The 21,588-nt window shown below is 40.6% G+C and overlaps 2 protein-coding genes across 3 annotated transcripts in view; one reads left to right on the forward strand and one right to left on the reverse strand.

The window, feature by feature from the left end:
- RBBP4 (RB binding protein 4, chromatin remodeling factor) overlaps window positions 1-8,107 on the reverse strand; it is a 21,807-nt gene extending 13,700 nt beyond the window's left edge. The window contains exons 1-3 of the mRNA XM_019659334.1: window positions 7,864-8,107; window positions 7,129-7,276; window positions 3,759-3,904 (exon numbers count right to left, since the gene is read on the reverse strand). Coding sequence (XP_019514879.1) covers window positions 3,759-3,904; window positions 7,129-7,276; window positions 7,864-7,879 — 310 coding nt within the window. The 5' untranslated portion in view covers window positions 7,880-8,107. The remainder of the gene's footprint in view (window positions 1-3,758; window positions 3,905-7,128; window positions 7,277-7,863) is intronic.
- A 487-nt stretch (window positions 8,108-8,594) lies between these two features.
- ZBTB8OS (zinc finger and BTB domain containing 8 opposite strand) lies at window positions 8,595-20,740 on the forward strand. Of its 2 annotated transcripts, none has more exons than XM_019659358.1 (7): window positions 8,595-8,755; window positions 14,073-14,097; window positions 14,361-14,482; window positions 14,700-14,782; window positions 15,961-16,013; window positions 17,399-17,435; window positions 20,206-20,740. In XM_019659358.1, exons 3-7 carry the CDS (start codon window positions 14,410-14,412, stop codon window positions 20,290-20,292), a joined length of 333 nt encoding a protein of 110 aa, XP_019514903.1. In that variant the 5' UTR covers window positions 8,595-8,755; window positions 14,073-14,097; window positions 14,361-14,409; the 3' UTR covers window positions 20,293-20,740. The 2 variants fall into 2 exon arrangements, with proteins under 2 accessions (XP_019514903.1, XP_019514893.1); XM_019659348.1 differs by having other exon boundaries at window positions 8,600-8,751.
- Window positions 20,741-21,588: the final 848 nt, after the last annotated feature.

Consider the following 21,588-nt stretch of genomic DNA (forward strand, 5'->3'; position numbering starts at 1 on the left):
ACTGTCACAATGACCAACACAAGGCCAATATAAGAAGATGAAGTTCTAACATTCTGAGTCTAATATTTAATTATTTCATCATGATTTAATAAGTTTCTTACATATAATTCAAAGACTAAAGACATCTTTTTAAAAAACACAAAGCTTATTCCCCAAATATGTTGCTAAAAATAAACTTGTTGATTATTTGAAGATCTTGGTAACAGTCTGAGATACAATTTTATACCTAATCTATTTTCAGGGCTTAAAATGTGACTACAGCCAGGCTGAATCTAATATAAACAAACAAATTCTTTCTAATGTCAAAATAGGCCTAAGCCAGTTTTTAGCTCTTTCACTTTGAAAGGTCAATGATCTTTTGAAGCTACCTGTCATCAATGAAATCAAACAGGGTCAAGTAGATGATAATCAGTTACAACAGTTCAATCTGAGAGTCCAGGACATTTCATCTGAAAGCAAGGAGAAGACTAGAAAGCTATTTATCTGACAAACCACTCAAGAAACTTTAAGAGATATTAGGCTATATTTACTTCCAACATTGAGGCCACATGGAGAGAGCACCCCCAACTTTTTTTTTTATTATTATTATTTTTTTAATTGGGGAATTGAGGGATCGAACAGCGCTAGGGAATTGGGGGAAGGGGAACAGAAAAGTTGCTGTCTTTTTGTTCTTCAGTCTAGTTGTGGAGGACGTTGCTTCACTGGCCCAAGTTGGCACCATCACTGTGCTCTTCCCGGGCGAGGCAGATCAGTCGCCGGCTTCTGGACGGCCGCTCACTGCGGCTGCTGGCCGCTCACGCTGGCTGCTGGCCACACAAGGTAGCCCATGGCAACCCACTGCACCAGGAGTTGCAGCCTACGCCATCACCAGCGACTGACGGCAGCCCAGCTCCAGGTTGAGCTGTTGTTCAGCATCTTAGCTGTAGAGGGCAGTGTCACTGGCCCTCATATGTGGGATCCGAACCAGGGCCCTCTGGCTTCCCAAGCCAGTTCTTAACCAACGTGCCACTCGGCCGGCCCAACCCCCAACTTTTAAGCACCAAGCCTATAGCGATCTGAAGAAGATACAGGGTGGGAAAAGTAAAAGAGAAGAGGAAGAGATGGAAGCTGCCTTAGGGCATGTTACAAAACATCTAAGAGTATCAGTTTTCTTATGAGGATTAAATAGGGTGATTTATAGTCATACAAATACATCATACATATTACTGGTATTTTTACTTGTTCCTTTATTATTAAACATTTGTAAGAGGGACAAAGGTATCACTGCAACATAAAAGTGAATTGGTTTGACGCCACTCAAAAACACTCGGTTGCCAGAAAAAGATTTGAGTATATATGTTAAAAGATACCATTTCAAAAACCAGTAGAGAAAATGAATTGGTCAGCAAATGGTATTAAAAAAAAAAAAATTTGCTACCACTTAGAAAAACAGCTTGGATTCCTATTTCATACCTAACACCAAAACACATACCAGAAAGATTAAAGTTTTAATGGCCAAAACATAAAAGTACCAGAAAACAACAGGTAACTATTTTGGAAAAATCTCGGAATGATGAAGACCTTTCAAAATCTGAAGGCCATCAGAGGAAAGCTGGACAATTAAAAACATACAGCTTGTAAATAAGACTTAAGATTATAAAATAAATCTGGGAAAACTATCTGCAGTCTATTTATTGGTGATAACCTATCTTACACATAGAGATAACCCAAAAGAAAAAAATGAGCAAAAATTGTAAATAGGCAGGGGCAGCCGGTTAGCACACAGTGCTCATAACACCAAGGTTGCCGGTTCAATTCCCACATGGGCCACTGAGATGCGCCCTCCACAACCAGATTGAAACAACTACTTGACTTGGAGCTGATGGGTCCTGGAAAAACACACTGTTCCCCAATAAAAATAAAATAAAATAAAAATAAATAGGCAACTCAAGAGCGACAAAGACAAATATTTAAAATAGTTAAAAACAATTCAATATCATTAATAACTTAAAAAACAATGTACAAGATTGTAGTATTAAGTTCAATGTTGGTGAGGACATGGAGAAACAAGTAAATACACCTGCTATTGGTGGGATTGTGAATCTTTTTTGGAGGGCAATTTAGCGGTGTCAATTATACTTGAAAATGTTCTTGCCCTATGATCAGTATTCCACTTTTATTCTACAACAAAACTATGCAAGTTGTATGTACAAGAACTGTTTGAAACCAGAAGATTGGAAACCACTTAAATTGCCATAAATAAAGGATGGTTAGCTATGACATAGTATATAGCCATCAAAAGGAATGTTTCTATACGCTCACACAGAAGCTTGTCCAAGATACACCAAACCGGAAAAGCATGTTCTATGCTGTATCCCCAGTACTAAGAAAGATGCCTGGTATACAATAAGTATGATAAGTACTCAACTATTTTTTTAATGAGGAATCCAATAAGTGGGATAAGTCATTCAGAAAACTATATATCAACTTAACAGTCATCTACAAGAAATAAGTTTATGATGGGAGGGAAGTTCCACATTTCAATTTGCTTTGATATTTAAAAATAAATTACATTTACAAAGTATTTGCTTTGTTCCTAAATAACCCCAAATCCTATTTAAAGACAATTTATCTTCATCCAATAAAAAGGAAACAGGCTGAGAGAGGCTGAATGAGTTACCTAAAACCACACAGCTAGTGAATGGCACATCCAGGTCTCAAGCCCAAGTCTAAGTTCAGTGTTCCCCTACCTCGAACACTGATGCCTATCCAGAAAATAACTTTCCAGCAATCATAACCTACAGTTACACACTTGGGTAACACAAAATGTTTGCTTAACTTTATCCTAAGAACTTATATTGCATTCTGCATCACCCTAAGCTAAATATGGAATAATCAAAAGACCAACTGCACATTACAATCCTGGGAAATAACTGAAGCCCAAAATAACTTAGATTAAAAAAAATGGATTCCACTAATCAGGAGAAATCTAAGATGAACATTAAACATCCATTTTTAGAGCACAAATCTTAATAACAAGAGCCTATCTTCAACCTCTTGATAATAATTTGAGTCAAGGACAACAATAACGGAAACTCACTCATTTCTACGTCTGAAAGAGAAGGAGTATTTCATGCATAAACTCTTAGGTTATCTCCAAAAAATAGGATATATTGAATGGCTCAATTTGATTTTTATATACATAGCTAGTGCCATGGTTAAGTCATTTCTACCACTTTAAACCTGCAAAAGGTAATTTAAACCAGATTTTCAATCTTTTTTTCTTTATTTCCCCTCTAAGAAACATTTTATAAGACATTCTGTAAGACATTTTCCTGACCCATGATGAAATTTTAATATCACAGATATCCTGTATATCTACTTACATGTTATGCATATCTGTGCATTACACATTCAAAGAATACGACTGTTTTCACACACCGTCTTCCAAAAACTGATTTTCACCCCCTTGGTGGCAGTATCTCCCATGGTGAGAACACATGCATGCACAGCAATAATGTATGGTGGATTTCTGCTTTCAATTCTAGAAATCCACCCCCTCAACAAATTTAGTAGAGGAAGGTTTACCGAAAAGGTACAGAATCAAATATTTGTTGTCTTCTTACATCTAATATATACATTACAAACTCAGGCTTTCCAAAGCTTAAAATCCTGTTTCTATCTTGAGGCTACTCTATCAAACTGTACATTCTTTTTATAATTCGAAGATATGAAAAATATAACACATACATTCCTTCTTTCATCTTTAAGATTCCTACCTCCTTTCTCACTGTCGTAGTGTGAAGCATCAAACTGAGCATCATCGTTAGGGAGCTGCACACTGGCTATCACAAGGTGGTTTTGTTCATCTGATGTGTGTGTTCCCAGGACAAGTCGATGAATGCTGAAATCTTTCCCTTCCGGTCTGTAATAGCAAATACACACACATACACATACACACATACATACATACATACATACATACACACACACACACAGTCAGTATTCAATTAATAATACTAAGAGAGACTACAAACTCAGTGATATACATATACACAAAGGGCATTATTAAAATCAGGTTTTGAGAAGAGAAACTCATTAAGAGCCACATTTTGTACTTTGAAATAACTTTCATAAAGCCTAGCATAAGGAGGACTACACGGCACTTAATTTTGTAAGTACAAAAAATCTTCACTTTATGCCATCGATAAGTTCTGCGACTTCAAGCAAAACGATGCGTAACAAAACCAATTTTACCATGGGTTGATATAAACAAGAGTTAAGTTTCTATGGCATCTCATCAACTTTCTAATAATGAAACAGTATCTGAAGACCTGCTGTATTTCTTAACTTGACCAAAAACTTACAATTACTTTGGGGAAAAAGTCTAATGTGAATAACTATTCATCCTTTATAATGGGTTGGATGGAAAGAAAAAAATTATTGGGTACGCTAATACTTCAGGTTACTTCATTATGAGAATTTCGTTAAAAGAAAAAGGAACGGGAAACTAATTGTTCAAATATTTACTAAGTGACTAATCAATGGACACATTGCTTCAAATACTATGGAAGTACGAAGATGATTAAACATGATTCCTGTCTTTACAAAACCAGGGGAATTAGGCATACATATACACAAATGATTAAAATACAAGTCAATATACACTACAGGAAAGACACACAAGAATATGGGAGTTTAAATTAAAAAATTACTTCTGGAATGAAGAATGTGTTCACAGACGAGGGTGATACCTGAGCAGGTCTGAAAATGAGAATGAAACCTGGGAGTGGGACACAGGCTTTGGAAGATGGTAGGTATTCCAAGGAAAGGGAACTGAGCAAAGGGGAAGGTCTACAAAGTGCCAGGCACCATGTCGGGCACTTCACATACCTTATATCATTTAAACACTGTGAAGTATTATTCCAACTAAAGATGAAGATACTTATGCTTTAGGAAAATTAAGCAACTGGCTGAAGATCACACAACTACTAAGTAACAGAAGAAGTAGGACTGAAGTCCAAATCTGACTTTGGATATGGGAAAACACAGTGGGAGAAAAGGTTACAAAGCCAATGAAAATGAGACTCTAAAAGAAAATTGGGATGGGACCTACATGTAAATAATATATTCAGTTTGGAACATGTCATGTTTGGGAAGCCAATTAAGATACTCCAGAGGACATCAGTAGGCAGCTGAAAATTCAGGAAGAGCCTAGAAGTTGGGTCTAACACAGAACCGACAGGAATTCCTATGCATAGAGGTGAGAGGCACCTATACCTTAAATAGAAAAAGTAGAGGAAAGACAAGAGGGCTGTCAACATTAAAACTGGGAATTTCTGTATTTAGAAAGTTAAAGAACCAAAAAAAACCCCAAACAAACAAACAAACAAAAAAAAAACAGTTAAAGAACTAGAGGAAGTGAGGGAAGGTAGAAGAATGTTGTACAACAGCAATTTTTTAAAAAGGGATATGAATAAACACAAAAAAGGGGAACACATACACAAATAATTAAACACTTGGTATTAGAGATGCTTATCAGTAATCCTCATCCTAAAAACAAAAACAACAACACTGTTATGAGAATAAAAAAAAAAAAGGAAAAAGGCAGGTATTTGGGTCAATATCAAACATTACAGAAAGATTTACTTACCTAGATCTGCTAAAATAGAAAGTTAATAAAATTATAGCACAAATTTTAGACTTGGGGAATTTAGTTTAATTCACTGCTTTCCAAACTCAGCTAATCACTACATTATATAGGGAACTTTTCAAACATATGGGTTCCAGAATAATTTCGTAGGTATGGGGTGGTCATTATTCAGGACCCACTGGTCCAAAATAATTTAGCACATGACTGGTAAATCTGCAATCATCAACTATTTCTCATCAAGTACTGTGCCACAAGTTCCTAAATGGTTTGAATTACCATTGAGAACTCCTGACAGAAATGACCCTTATCCTGAACTCAAGTAATTCTGATGATCAGTTGAATATGATAACTTCTGGTCGTGATAAAGTATCCAACTCTAAATTTCTAGTTTTGCAAGTGTCCTGACTTCTAAAGACCTGAGTTTGAAGCAATTCATTATTTACTACACATAAAATGTAACTTTTAAATGTTTTTCTGAATAGCAAAAGTTTTATAATAGGAAATCCATTATTCCAACAGGAACACTGGTTTTGCTAAAACTTTATATATAAATTCACCTTCACCTTTGCATTGTCACTTCCACATGGCAGCCTTTCTGAGGGTCTCTCTCATTTTTTTTTTTAGCTGAGCCATCCTGCTACCTGTTGGCAGCTCAGCGGCTGCTCAGCTCGGGCTGGACTTGAACCGCTGTTGCTCAGAGCTCAAACTCTTGAGCGAGCTCTTAACCAACTGAGCCACTCGGCCAGCCCTGGCAGCCTTTCCTAATATCCCAAGTTGAGGTAATTTTTCCTTCCCCATATCATTTAATTTTTGCCACTCTTATGATAATGTTTCACTGTTATAGCTTATACATATGAAGTCAAGGCAGGTTAGGTGTCTTACCTAAATTTGTACGCTCTAATATGTAGCTCCTAGTAGACTAAATATTTTATCCCCTCCATTAGAGGTAAGCTACCCGTGCTCAAGAAATACGTCACTCTATTCTCACCATGCATAATTCCCTCATATGAAAAAAAATCCCTCCTTCAGGTGTTAGTTCTAAGCATCCTAAACATCTCTCTCAAACCACTCTAAGCACATGGAGCTATAATTATTAGTTTATACTGGCTTCTTCAACTAGATTGTGCTTAAAGACAGGTACCATGTCATATTCATCTTTGTATTAACCAGCTACAGCCAGTGACTGTGAGAGTGAAAGAGCTGTACTCATCATATTACTTTTTGAAAGCTGACAAGTTTTACACTACTCTTGGGTCCACTAGTTATAATACGGCTATTCAATTCAGTATCAGAAAAAGAAAACAGCATGTTCTTTCTTATCAGGAAAATTACAAAGTAATTTTACATTGCCTACTTTTTGACCCAGAAAAAAATGTCACCAATAGGTTTTGATCACGTGCCCCCTACGGGTGACTGGAGAGAGGAAAATAGGGAAAATCAAAGTGAGACAGCTACACTAAGACACACCAAAATAACGTTCAGGAGGTTCATATCACCTGGTTACATCTGGAAGCCACTGCGCAGTTAGGCTGGGCCACTCCAGAGCATGGGTCATCACCAAATCGTAAAGAAAAGGTGTGTTCTTTTTCCATATTTTGTACTCTTCATTGATCACACGTTCTTCTACTGCGTCATCAAAGGCTGCTAAAAAATTAAGAACAAATGAAGTTAGCGAAAACAATGGAAACCGAGTAAACACTTCCAAAGCTAACGGCACGGCTCCTGAGTCCTGATAAGGAGCAGATGTGTCTAAATCACCCCTAGGCGGAGTCACCAACACCCTCTACACCTTTGCGGGTCGGAACTAATCTCAAGTCAGGTCGGCCACACAGTCCGTTAGCTGTTCGCGCGTTAGCGCAGGGCCTCGGGGGCACGGTCCCGTACGCCTTTAGTCTACGGAACAGGCGAGGAGGCCCGAGCACCGACCCTTGGGGATAGGGATTGGTGCAGGGCGGACTGGGAGAGGAGAGGCGGGCAAACGGACAGTGAACGCGAGGGACCAAACACCCTCCCGGGCCCCCAACCGCCTGCTTCACGCCGCTGCGTCGGGCCTCCGCTCCAGATGAGCTGGTGGGCCGTTCTCTCTCCCCGCGAGGCGATTTTGTCTCACGCCTTCGATGGTGGGGACGGCACTCAGCAGAGTGGGGCCTGCCCTCACTGTTAGGCCGTGTCGAGGCCGCGGCGCAAGCCCGGTACCACCCACCTTCCTGAGACAGCCCCGGTACCCTCACCTTCCTTGTCGGCCATGGCGGGCAGGCAAGCCAGGGGGATCCCAGGGTCGAGCGTTGTGGGAGGGGAGGGGAGGCTGCGAGCGCTCGCTCTGCGCGCGCGGCCTCTATTGTTTCCTGCTGTCCCTGCGTGAGGGAGACTCACGCACCTTCGCGCCAACACTGGCCAATCGGAGCGCACCGAACGGCGAGGTGGGCGTTGAATCTGCGTTCGCAGCCTATCCAGACGCCCGGAGTCACTATCCGCGGGGCCGAGGCGCGCGCTCCCCTCCTGCCCCCACACGGCCCGAAACTGACTTCCTTGGATTGCGCGCGCGCGGCGTTGGTGGGAGTGCGCCCGCCAGGGTCACGTGAGAAGTTTGGTCCGCACCCTCCTGGGGGCAGCCATTTTCTTAGACTGCTCAGGGTACCACTTGAAAGTACTCGGATGAGAAACTTAGGATGCTTCCCTGTCTAGTTATCAACTTAGGAGCCAAGAAAAGGCCTCAATCACTCAGACTTAGAGGTGTCTAATTCAAATGTCCCTTACTCCTGGGTCCTCCAATTTATTTGTTTCCTTAATCCTTAGAACCATTGATGAAGCAAGCGCAGAAAATGGGAACTTGGCTTTTTAAGATGTGCTCCAAGCGACGAAGCCTAAAACAAAAGTCTTAAGGGATAAAGTACGTTAGCGATAATGGAGTCCTGGTCCTTTAAGGGTGCGTGCCAAGGGGCGGAGTCTAGAGCGGAAGTTATAAATCAGGGCCGAAGTCAGGCTGATGAAGGGCGGAAGTAGAGTGTTCAATGCTGCACTCATGGCGCAGGAAGGGGAAGATGTTAGAGATTACAATTTGACTGAGGAGCAGAAGGCGACCAAGGCCAAGTACCCTCCAGTCAATCGGAAGTACGAGTGTGAGTAGGTGGCTCACTTCTTTCATCTCTCCCAGGGGGGCCTTCCGGCCTCGCTGTCCACTTTTCCCCGTAGGGTGCTTCAGGCATAATCCCTTTTCTCATTGTATTATAGTTTCATTTGTACTTGTCGGGGAATGCTGAAGGAAAAAAAATCACGTTGTTGGAGATTCGAGAAACCTAGGCTTCCAGTTTTACAGTCATTTGAATTTTTTCCACATATGCCTAATCACATTTATCTTATGGGAATTCTAGTATATTCATTCTGAACATAACCGTGTTTTCAAGTGTTTGCGTTGTCACCCCTGTGTATCTCCAACAGTGGGATAGTTAGAGTGTGGCTAGGTTAGAAGACTCGGGAAGCTAAGAAGGGGACTTCTGATTTGGTGTTTTACTTGGACCTGTTAGTAAAAACACCTGGTTTTGCCATTTATTAGCTTAGTGACTTTAGGCAAATCATCTAACCTCTCTTTGCATCTTATTTCCTTCATCTGAGGAATAAATGAGATAATAAATATGAAAGTATAGTGCACACTCTTAAGTTATATATCAGCGTTAAGCTCTCATCCCAAAAGGTGGCTGTGGTTGGGGAGCAAAAATAGGACTTATTTCCTTGCTAAAAATCTTCATTTATTTCCCATTGTCCTCTATATGGATACCAACTTTATTTTTAAGCCTTTATTGGGGGATTAGGGAAGGGAAACAGTGTTGGGGTATTGGGGAAGGAGAACAGCCAAGTTGTTGTCCTTCAGTCTTAGTTGTGGAGGGCGCAGCTAGCTCAGCTCCCAAGTCCAGTCGCCATCCAGCTGCCCATCAGCAGCTGGTGGCCACTCAGCTGAAGGTGCTGTGTTCAATCTTAGTTGGTGTTCAATCCCATGTGGGAGTCGAACTGGCAACCTTGTTGTTAGGAGCACGTGCTCAGCTCTCACCAGCTGAGCCATCCTGCCACCTGTTGGCAGCTCAGTGGCAGCTCAGCTTAGGCGCAGCTCACTGGCCCATGTGGGAATCGAGCCAGCGACCCTGTTACTCAGACCTCACGCTTTTTTTTTTTTTTTTAAGATTTTTATTGGGGAATTGGGGGGGTGGGAACAGTGCTGGGGAATTGGGGGTAGGCGAACAGACAAGTTGCTGTCGTTTTGTTCTTCAATCTAGTTGTGGAGGATGTTGCTTCACTGGCCCAATTGGCACCATCATTGCGCTCTTCCCGGGTGAGGCAGATCAGTCGCCGGCTTCTGGACGGCCGCTCACTGCGGCTGCTGGCCGCTCACACTGGCTGCTGGCTACACACGGTAGCCCATGATAACCCACTGCCACAGGGACTGCAGCCTACGCCGTCGCCGGCGACTCATGGCAGCCCAGCTCCAGGTTGAGCTGTTGTTCAGCATCTTAGCTGTGGAGGGCAATGTCACTGGCCCTCATATGTGGGATCCGAACCAGGGCCCTCTGGCGTCCCAAACCAGTTCTTAACCATCACACCACTCGGCCGGCCCTCAGACCTCACGCTTTTAATCAACTGAGCCACTTGGTTGGCTCTGTCATTGTCTTTTAAAACTTTTTTTTTTAAGATTTTATTGGGGAATTGGGGGAGGGGAACAGCATTGGGGAATCGGGGAAGGGGAACAGACAAGTTGCTGTCCTTTTGTTCTTCAGTCTAGTTGTGGAGGATGTTGCTTCACTGACCCATGTTGGTATTATCATTGCGCTCTTCCTGGGCGAGACAGATCTCTCGCTGGCCATTGGATGGTCGCTCACGGCGGCTCTTGGCAGCTCTCGGGGCTGCCAGCCACTCATGCTGGCTGCCAACCACTCACGGTAGCACGGCAGCCACTGCAGCAGAGGTTGTAGCCTATGCCTTCTCCAGCGACTCACAGCAGCCCAGCTTCAGGTCGAGCTGTTGTTCACCATCTTAACTGTAGAGGGTGCAGTGTCACTGGCCCTCATGTGGGATCCGAACTGGGGCCCTCCTGCTCAGAGCTGGCGTCCCAAGCCAACTCCTAACCCACATGCCACTCGGCCGGCTGGCTGGCCGTGTGTGTGTGTGTGTGTGTGTGTGTGTGTGTGTGTGTGTGTGTGTGTGTGTGTGTGTGTTTTAATTGAAGTATAATTTACATATAGTAAAAGTGCTCAGATCTTATGTGTAAAGTCCAATGAGCTTTGATAAACATACATCTGTGTAACCAACATTTCAATCAAGCTCTAAAACATTTCTGTCATCCTAGAAATTTCCTTTTTGCTCCTTTCCGGTGAGTCCCCTATGCCCTTACCTTGAGGCAGACACTTCTGATTTCTATCACCATAGCTTAATTTTGCCTGTATAGAGTCTCATATAAATGGAATCACACAGCATAGATTCTTTTATGTCTGGTTTCTTTACTCAATATGAAAGAGGACGTTAATGTGGTGAATGGATTTTATTCAGTAACTACAGACAGGAAGGGAAAGAGCTGAGCTCTATTCTGATTTTTACAGAGGTGACTGGGCATTTTAAAGGGAATTAGGGATGGGGGGGTTCAGTAGAGACTGAGAAGTGAAAATTTACAAAAGGTTGGTCAGTATAAATTCAATTAGGCCAGCTGCTAGCTGGCAGTTAACAAAGTTAGGATTCTGTCCTCCCACAGAGACTGAGCGTCCTTCTTGATGATTACTTTTCAAAGGAATGGCTTTTGAGTCCTTGAGAAAGACACTTTTGAGCTGTAAGAGATACATATTCACAATGTAAACCCTTTTTAGTAAATGCTCTAAGGAAGGGAGGTCAAGGGCCTATGGTCAGGTGTTGGCTGGAACAAACAGTAAATTCTGTCAGTGTAGAGCTTTGTCAGGCAGGCATTGTAATGGGTGGGGGCCGAGTGTGGGGTCCTGGGAACATGGCCTTACGCAGCTAGAAGTCATGTTCAAGTTTGGACAGGTCACAGTGCAAGCGGGGTTGGATGGAGTTAAGTGCTGAGTGTTCTGTAGTTTTCACTTAACATTTTTGAGATTCATGTTAATATATTGGGTTGTTGGAAAAGTCATGACGTATTTTTTCTATGATTTTCATTGCAAAAATGTGTCATGAGTTTTCCAACAACCCAATAGTATCAGTAGTTCACGCTTTTTTATTGCTGAGTAGTATTGCATTGTATTGCTCAGTTTGTTTATCTGTTCTCTTGACTGACATTGGGGTTTTTTTGTGTGTGTTTTTTAGACTTTGGTTTTTTTTGTGGTTTTTTTTTTATTATTGGGGTTTTGGGGAAGGGGAACAGTGTTGGGGAACTGGGGAAGGGGAACAGCCAAGTTGTCCTTCAGTCTTAGTTGTGGAGGACGCAGCTTGCTCAGCTCCAAGTTTAGTCACCACCTGGTCCCCCGTAGGCAGCTCGCGGCCGCTCAGCTCAAGGTGCAGTGTTCAGTCTTAGTTGCGGTGGGCGTAACCCACCATCCCATGCAGGAGTGGAACTGGAAACGTTGTTAGGAGCACCTGCTCTCACCAGCTGAGCCATCCTGCCATCGGTTGGTAGATCAGTGGCAGCTCAGCTTGGGCGCATCCATGGCGCAGCTCACTGGCCCATGTGGGAATCAAACCGGCGACCCTGTTGCTCAGAGCTCAGGTTCTTAACCAACTGAGTCACTCGGCCGGCCCCAAGACTTAGGATTTTTCATTTGGGGGAATAAAATTGCTGTGAACATTCTTGTATTTCTTCTTGTGGACACATGCTTTCATTTCTCTAGGGTTAATACTAGTCATATTCTTTTCACTTGTTTGTCATTTCTGCTGGTCATTGAGCCCCTTAGTGCCTAAAACATATTAAGCCCTCAGTAGTATTTTTGAGTGAATTAGAGATGAGTTTGAACCTTGAGTACCACCACAAGATGAGGTGTTATGGCATAAAGTACACTGAATTGGGAGTCAGAAAATCTCAGTTCTAGTCCCAACTTTGCCTCTGACCAACAGTGTAGTCCTGAAAAGTCACACAATCTCTCTGAATTTCAGGTTTCTTCTTGTAAGTGAAGGAATTATATTAAATAAATCTCCAAGGCTTGCTTCTAGCCCAAATACTCTGTGATCTTAAGTGGGAAGAGTTGAGGAAGTCATGAGTTGATGAAAGAATAGACTCTGAAAGGTTGAGATAACAGATCCAATGGGAGCTTGCTACACTAGCAGTTGTTACTTACTAGTGTTCCTGTGAGAATATAAGGAAAAATCTCATAATACATATTGTAGAGTTTATACTCTCTAAAACTATTTTATCTGCCAAGGATATCATCGAGGAGTACTTCCAATGCAAGAAATCAACAAATAAAAACCTTGGCTCTTGTTGAAAAAAAAAACCTGTTTTATCTAGAATTTGGCTATCTGTTCATGAAAATGTGAGACGGAAATCTGAAATTTTATATCTGTGATTATGATATAGTTCCTAGAATTTTGATCCTTCATACAATGGATATTTAGAGAAGATATTGTTTTGTTGAGGAAAAGTAATGCCAGGAAATGACATTTATTTGAGAAACTATGCTGTATTAGATATATTTTAGGTCATCCAGAAGACTGCTGCCTTCCAGAAATTGTCATTCTTTTAAATATAAATCTTAGTTTTGATTTTTAAAAAAATAACCCTTAACATTAATATGGTAATATTATGTTACTATTAGTTCTTTAGCCATTTATTTAATACATATTAACAGGATAACAACTATAAATGCTTAGAAGAGATTTAAAAAAATAAAAACAGGGCTGGCCGAATGGCGCATTGGTTAAGAGCTGGCTTGGGACGCCAGCTCTGAGCAGCATGGCCCCGGTTCAGATCCCACATGGCGGCCAGTGACACTGCCCTCTACAGCTAAGATGGTGAACAACAGCTCAACCTGGTGCTGGGCCGCTATGAGTTGCCGGCGACAGCGTAGGCTGCAGCCCCTGCTGCAGTGGGCTGCCATAAGCTACGGTGTGTGGCTGGCAGCCAGTGTGAGCATTTGGCAGCCGGTGTGAGCTGCCAAAGAGCCGCTGTGAGCGGCCGTCCAGAGGCCGGCGACCAATCTGCCTCACCCGGGAAGAGCGCAATGATAATATCAACATGGGCCAGTGAAGCAACATCCTCTACAACTAGACTGAAGAACAAAACGACAGCAACTTGTCTGTTCCCCTCCCCCAATTCCCCAATAAAATCTTTAAAAATAAATAAATAAATAAATAAAAACAACCTTTAACAAAGCAATTAACTTTTGTGTAAAAGGTGTGGTCTGCCCATATTTTCTCTCTCTTCAAGGTTGATGTCCTTCATAATGAACTATAGTTCTTTTCTTGTGATTAGCAAGTCAAATTACTTACAAGTATTTTTCTCTTTCTCCCTCAGATTTGGATCATACAGCGGATGTCCAGTGAGTATAGCTGGAGTTTATGGCTTTGAAACCATGTGCTTACTTACATAGGAAAGCTGATATTTTCATCATGATGTCCCTACTTTAAAATTTCTATTTTGGTTCCTTTAGAACATGAAAATGATGGTTTAAGAGCACCTAGTTTCAGTGCCATTAAATTGATTGGTTTTGTATTTATTATATTGATTTTATTTTGACTTTGTTGTCAGGTTTTCTCTCTTGGAGTGTATTATATTACACAGGATACCAATGTTTTTCTTTAGGTTACATGCATGGGGAGATACTCTGGAGGAAGCATTCGAACAATGTGCAATGGCTATGTTTGGTTACATGACAGATACGGAGACTGTGGAGCCCCTCCAAACAATAGAAGTAGAAACCCAAGGTAACTAATTTATTCACAAGGAAGAAATTGTTATACAAATGTGCAGTATTCTACATAATTTCAGTATATTTTCATAATAAGAACAAAATTGATTATGACCCTGTTCTGCCTCTTTCAGCTTGCGTAAGAAATAAATTGCACTTTTAAATTCAAGTAACTTTTTAGAGATGAGATTATTAAACACCATACTATTATGGTTCTTTTTGATGCTGTGTAGGAGATGACATACACTCTCTTCTGTTTCACTTTTTGAATGAGTGGCTTTATAAATTCAGTGCTGATGAATTCTTCATACCCCGGGTAAGCAAGGGTTTTTCTTTTTTGCTGAGCAAATGGGTTCTTAGTTCATATTTTAAAATAGAACAAGTGAGTTAAAGTAAAACATGTGACGTAAAACCAAGCCATACAGATATGTAAGATGATACTGATTTGCAGAGATTATAATGACCATAAGCTGTTATTGGTTAAACTGAGTTTGCCTAAGCATATTCCATTTGTATTTAGATCTTATTGTATATTTGTCACTAATCAGAATTGTGTGATAAGAATGCACCTGTCTTCATCCACACTTTTTATGTCTCCCGAATTTGAGCTATATTTATGTTCACTTACGTGTTTCTTCTGTCCTATTTAAAATTTAGTAGCTCAAGGGCTGGCCGAGTGGCTCAGTTGGTTAAGAACTTGCTCAAGTGTGCGAGCTCTGAGCAACAGTGGTTCAATTCCCGGCCCTAGCTGAGTTGCTGATGAGCTGCCAACAGGTGGCAGGATGGCTCAGCTAAAGAAGAAAAAAAAAAAATTTAGCAGCTCAGTCATATTGGCCTAAGTTTAAAAATTAAAGCTTTTAGTTTTCCTTAATGTGAGAAAGGAAAAGACAGATGGAGATTGCTTGTTGTCATCAACCTGTAGAAGGGAACACCTCTCCAACACCGTTGTTATCTAGCACACATGGCCGTCCTTGCTTCCCTAATTCCTCCATGTCTCCCTTACCAGCTCCACTACATTTTCTTCCAACTGGGTCATTCTGCCTATAAAGTCCCAGTGCCTACAGTTTTTAAAAAAATAAGCCAAGAGTTCTGTCAATTATACCTCAGTGAAGCTAAAAAAACAAAAGGTTGCAAGTAATTGAAATCTTATATCATCCTCAATTTTACAGGAAAATTCTTTTGACTCATATTTTTAGATTGTACATTTTCAAGAGTACCTCCCTTGAATATGTAAAAAAAAAAAAAAAGCAGTATTCCCTTGAAATATATTTCGTTTGTTCCATCAGGTTGTTTGGAAAAGTCATGACGTATTTTTTCTATGTTTTTCGTTGCAAAAATGCGTCATAACTTTTCCAACAACCCAATATTTTAGTTTTCTTTGCAGCATAAAAGTTGTATGTTGTTATCTAGAAAGGTAATAACCTAGACATGTTTTTAGTAGATGGATTGTAATTAACCTCTTTTTTTTAATTAAAATTTTTTTTTCCTATTTAGGAAGTGAAAGTACTTAGTATTGATCAGAAAAATTTCAAATTACGGTCAGTTGGGTAAGTTTTGAAAATCTTTTAAGTAGCAAGTCATGAAAGATGTTGAGTTATACTCATCACTGAACTTAGCAGGCAGGAAGACAGAAAAAGAAAAGGCAGAGAACCAGTGGCATCCCAGTAGGGCTTTGCATGTTAAGCTGTGTGAGACACCTAGGAGCGAGAGCTCACCTCAGCTTTGGAAGACCAGAAACTTGATAGAACAGAGTTGATTTGACTTGTTAAACCTGATTTCCAATTTGTTGATTTTTTTTTTCTTAGTACAAAAAACATGTAATTGAATTGTTAGATGGCACAGATATTTGCATAAAGCATAGCTTGGCAATGAGAAACACTGATTCATCCTTTCTCATAGATCCTCACACCTGGACTCCATTCAAACCAATTACTTCTATGAATAAATTGTATTTTCCTTCCAGAGTTTGCAAACACTTGATTAGGTCACTTTGATTGGACTTGGTGTTTCCCAATAATATCTTTTAGGTTATTTCTATATAAAGCTTATCTTTTTCATTTTATGTTGAATTTTATTAGTTGTTTTTGTTGGTTTGTTTTGTTTTTTTTATAAAGTGAGGTCTTTTATTATCTCCCCCTCCTTTGTTTTTTATGGGTAAGAAAACAGGCTTGTCCAAGGGTACTTAGCTAATAAATGGTTGAACTGAATTTTAAAACTTTGTTCTTTCTACTACTCCTACTGCTGCTTCTGTGATCTTCAGCCATGTTAGTGTTGAAGAGAGAGGATACTTAGGCCAAGTTCCAGGAGAGTACCTTTCTAGGGCCTTCTATATACAGACCATTGACATTTTTTTGAAAAGTAATAAAATGCAAACCAAGTTCAGACCGTATTACAGAATCTAGTATTTTGCTTTCATGTGGTATACTTGGACAGGCTTTCTCCAATGGGAAATATTATTTAATTAGTTCTATAGCCTTGAGTACAGTGAAAATTTTGAACATGCTACTCTATTATTAGGAAGCAATATTCATTAAATAGTGTTCATTGACAATCTACCTATGCACACTATACCAGGGCACTTTTTTTAGAGCAACCATCAACCTTGTTGAAATGGCTGCATAAATCCCGCAGTAGCTGAATTTGCAGGCAATCAAACTGAAATTTATACTGGGAGTGCCAAAAAAAGGTATACACATGATTTATGCTCTTATGTTCACCTTTTGTTGTTGGTATATATTATTACACTTTTAATGTAGTTTTTCCTTTCTTAAAATGTGTGTACATTTTTTGGCACCCTTTGTAGTTTCTCACCCTCCCATCTCTTGGCTTTCTCGTACCTTAACTGCATTTGCAAAGCTTATTTTAAAATATGTCAAGAGAGAACACATTAAAGCCTATAAATCTTAATCTTGTTCTAATTTTCCTTCTCAAGGTGGGGAGAAGAATTCTCATTGTCCAAACACCCTCAGGTATGTTTTTAATCCAGCCATTAAAAACATTTTATACTTCCTTAGTGTGAAGTCAGTATAGGTGACAGTAAACTTCAGTGACTTCTAATAAATTGGTGTAAAGTGGTAAGTTTTTCTCAGATGTCTCTGACCTGTCTGGACATATTATGTTAAAACATATGATTTCACACACTGATTTGGTAGATTAGAGTCAGCACTTGGGTTCTAGGGTCAGGTTTGTTACGATTATTGTGGGACTTAAGTCCCTTTGCCTTTTCAAGCTTTGATTTCTTCCTCTGTACGGAACGTTTTGAACTAGATATTCTCTAAATTCTGCCTTCTGTGCGTCTCTATAGAGTCTGTGTTTGCCAACCTGTATGGCTTTATATTATTCAAATCTGTTGGAATAGGGGTAGGCATATTTTTCCTGTAAAGGGCCAGATAATGTTGTAAGCTTTGTGGCAGAGAGTGATGGAAGAACCACTACTCAGCTCTTCTTCTGTGTTAACGCTACAGCAGCCACAGACAATATATATATGAGTGGATGTGGCTGTGTTCCAGTAAAGCTTTATGGGCAGCATTGAAATCTGAATTTCATATCATTTTCAATTGTCATGAAATATTCTTTTAGTTTCTTTTTTTCAACCATTTAGAAATTTAACCATTCTTAGTTGGTGGGGCTGTACAAAAACAGGTGGCAGGTTGGATTTGGCCTGAGATTTGTAGTTTTCTGACCCCTGTGAAAGGTCAAGAAGACCTAAATTAGTTGGAGGTGACTGGGAAATCCTGGGTGCTTCCAATAGCTACAGTATCATTTCTTCAACCACAATATAATAAAATAAAGCCTAGTGAGGGAGCCTCTAGCGACAGAAACATAAAACAAAGAGAAACCAGTAGAGGGGGTCATGTGAATTGAAAACAAATGGAGGGCCGGCCGAGTGGCGCAATGGTTAAGAACTGGCTTGGGACGCCAGAGGCCCCCGGTTCGGATCCCACATATGAGGGCCAGTGACACTGCCCTCTACAAAAAAAAAAAAAAGGAAAACAAATGGAGATGTCAGATAATAGGCATTTGTCTATAGGATGGGGCTTGTTCAGGAGATAGATGTGTCTGGGAATATAAATTTTAGAGTCATCACTGAATAGATATTTATAGCTATGGAAATGGATAAGATTACCAAAGAGCGAGGGTAGATAAGAGAGAGTAGGACAGAGGACTGAGCCATGGGGCACTAAGTTTGGAAGAGAAGGAGCCCAGAAAGAAAAGATGGAGGAGAGCCTTGTGAGAGGGAGCAGGGGAAGTGGAGTGCCCTAGAAACTGGATAGTAATGCTCTTGATAGTAATGCTCAGAGGTCGAATAAGGTAAGGATTGAGAATTGACCATGGATTTGCTAACCAATGGAATAATGTGTGTAATATTTGGGCGGGTCCAAGAGGGAATGAGAAGTGGGAAAGTAGAGGCAGTATGTTGAGACACTTCTTTGGAAGTTTGCAGAAACGAACATATGGCTAGAATAGTATTAATAGTAGCTAGAGGGGTATGTGGCTAGTAAGGAAGGTTTTGTTTTGTCTTATTTTGCTTAGGTGCTTTTGTGGCACCATTGTATGCTACGTGGAAATATTCTAGGAAATTGGGGAAATTTTATCATGCTGGAAAGGGAGAGAATAATTTTGGAGCAAAGACCTTAAGTTGGTAAGGGGGCCATGTCGGGGAGAGAGTATTGAAAAGTGGAGAAGTCGGCCTTCTGACAGGAGCAGGGACTGGTCAGGCATTATAAGGGGAAAGGCTAATGTGATACAATAGGATGGTAGATTTAATGGGAGGGAAGATGAGTCAGTTCTTATGGATTGGTTTTGTTTTCTCTAGAAAGCACAGGTGATTAAGAGTGAGATGAGGGAGGGAGGGAGGCTTAAAGGTGAAGATGTGAAATAATTGCCTCAGAGAGTGAGACAGTGAATTCAGTGGTAAATGTAGGATTACTGGTAAGTGCTGAGTACCCTTTTGAGATTTGTGGACAGACATTTAAGGTGATAGCAGTTAGCAAGGTGTGTGCTGCCACAGGCAGAATGTTGAATTTGATTTAGGTTGTGGTTTCACCAGGTGATTATGGCAGAAGGGGAACAACAAAGGCAGCTGCCATTCAAATCCATCTGTGAAATCTTCAGATTTCTTTTGTGCTGCAGAGCTAGCAAATGCCAGTCGCCTATTTTCTGATACATTTTGTACTGCACAGAATGATTGTAGATTATTTTCTATTAGAACTAGAAGCAACTAAGAGAACATCAAATCCTGTGGTTCTAAACTAGGTAGGGTGGGGTAGGGAAAGTGTCACACATCAGAAGATGGAGAAGAACCCAACAAAGTAAAGTGAGTATTGACAGCTGGGAAGAGAATAGGCTGAGGTCCTAGGGCCCAGGTTAGACTGCAAGGAGGAAGTCTTGAGGAGGACCCCTGAGCAAACAGTAGGAAAGCTTTGTGTTCTTTGATTTAATCCATTTGATAAATGAAAAAGCTGATGCTCAGAGAGGTCAGACAAGGTTATATTCAGGTGGAAACAAAACCAAGATTAGAGTTCCATCTCCTAACTTTAGCTCAGTGCTCTTTCTACCATCCACATGTTGTTTTTACTGGGGAAGTATACACTATACCAATTTGATAGTTGTTTTATGTGAGTTTTTAGTTTTTCAAAATAATATTAAGAAGTTGACTTTCACCAGTTGTTACTAGTTAATGATTCTGATTTCAGTGTCTTTTTTTCCTATTTGTTTTTTCTCTAACCCCCACTTTAGGGAACTGAAGTCAAAGCAATAACATATTCAGCAATGCAGGTCTATAATGAAGAGAAGCCAGAAGTTTTTGTGATCATTGACATTTAAGATACCAAAAAAAGACTCCTATGAAGAACTGTTCTTTCTCTTCCTTTTGAGATGATACCATGATATAAATTCTACAATCTGATGATATATGGAGATTTGCAGAACAAATTTTTAACTTAAAGTGTGACTTTTAGAAATGGAAAATCAAGGCACATCCTTGGTCTGTGTTAACAAAATATTCAAACGTTAAAGAGTTCTTCGGGTGGCAAGCCTGGTTTCTCATTGATGAATTCCGTTTCCAATGGAATGCCTCCCCTCCAGCCTGGTCCCAAAAGGAATCATTGACGTTGGCAGCAGCCCGAGAGACTCTGAAGCTTCCACACTCTTATTGAATACAGTTTGGGGCGGAAATTACAATTTGAGAAATCCTACAAACAGGATTTTGCTTTTTCTACAAATTGGTTGACATATATTTTGTACATACTACATTAAAAGAGGTTGTACTTTACATTGCTGTGGGACAGTCATCCTGTATTCCAGCTGGTTTCCTTAGAAGAAATAATTATAGTTGAACAATTGGAAGACTTCACTAGAAAGAGCCCTGGTTTTCTATCTCACTTTTTTTTGTTTTTTTTTAAAGATTTTATTAGGGAATTGCGGGAGGGAACAGCGTTGGGGAATCGGGGAAGGGGAACAGACAAGTTGCTGTCCTTTTGTTGTTCAGTCTAGTTGTGGAGGACGTCGCTTCACTGGCTCATGTTGGTATTATCATTGCGCTCTTCCTGGGTGAGGCAGTCTCTCGCTGGCCATTGGACAGCCGCTCACGAAAGCTCACGCCTGCTGCCAGCCAGCTCCTCTAGCCTACGCCGTCGCTGGCGAAACAGCAGCCCAGCTCCAGGTTGAGTTGTTGTTCACCATCTTAGCTGTAGAGGGTGCAGCATCACTGGCCCCCATATGTGGAATCCGAACTGGGGCCCTGCTGCTCAGAGCTGGTGTCCCAATCCAATTCCTAACCAATGCGCCACTCGGCCGGCCCTCTATCTCACTTTTTGTAAAGCACTGATGTATTGAAAATTTCCTTTTTTCCCATAAAACAAATTCAGTGTCCTTACAAATGGGTCCTTTGAACATGTAATTTTATATTAAAGGCAGTATATTTATACAGTTAGAGAAGAAAATAATTGTTAAAAAATTTTAAAAATTACCTGTTTTTCATTTCTAAGGAGACAGGCCAGGAAAACAATGATCTGAACTTTTCAAAGTACCGTATTTGCCGGCGTATAAGACGATTTTTTGGCCCTGAAAAATATGCCTCCAAGTGGGGGGTCGTCTTATACGCCAGGTACACTTCAGATA

This window comes from Hipposideros armiger, unplaced genomic scaffold, assembly GCF_001890085.2.
Source record: "Hipposideros armiger isolate ML-2016 unplaced genomic scaffold, ASM189008v1 scaffold_10, whole genome shotgun sequence".
Classification (NCBI taxonomy): Eukaryota; Metazoa; Chordata; class Mammalia; order Chiroptera; family Hipposideridae; genus Hipposideros; species Hipposideros armiger.

Excerpts from the sequence above, each read along its gene's own strand:
- ZBTB8OS (XM_019659348.1), top strand. The coding sequence starts at position 8,619 with ATGAAGGGCGGAAGTAGAGTGTTCAATGCTGCACTCATGGCGCAGGAA. Across the intron at positions 14,483-14,699 it reads AATAGAAGTAGAAACCCAAG|GAGATGACATACACTCTCTT; the intron begins GTAACTAATTTA and ends GATGCTGTGTAG. Across the intron at positions 14,783-15,960 it reads ATGAATTCTTCATACCCCGG|GAAGTGAAAGTACTTAGTAT; the intron begins GTAAGCAAGGGT and ends TTTCCTATTTAG.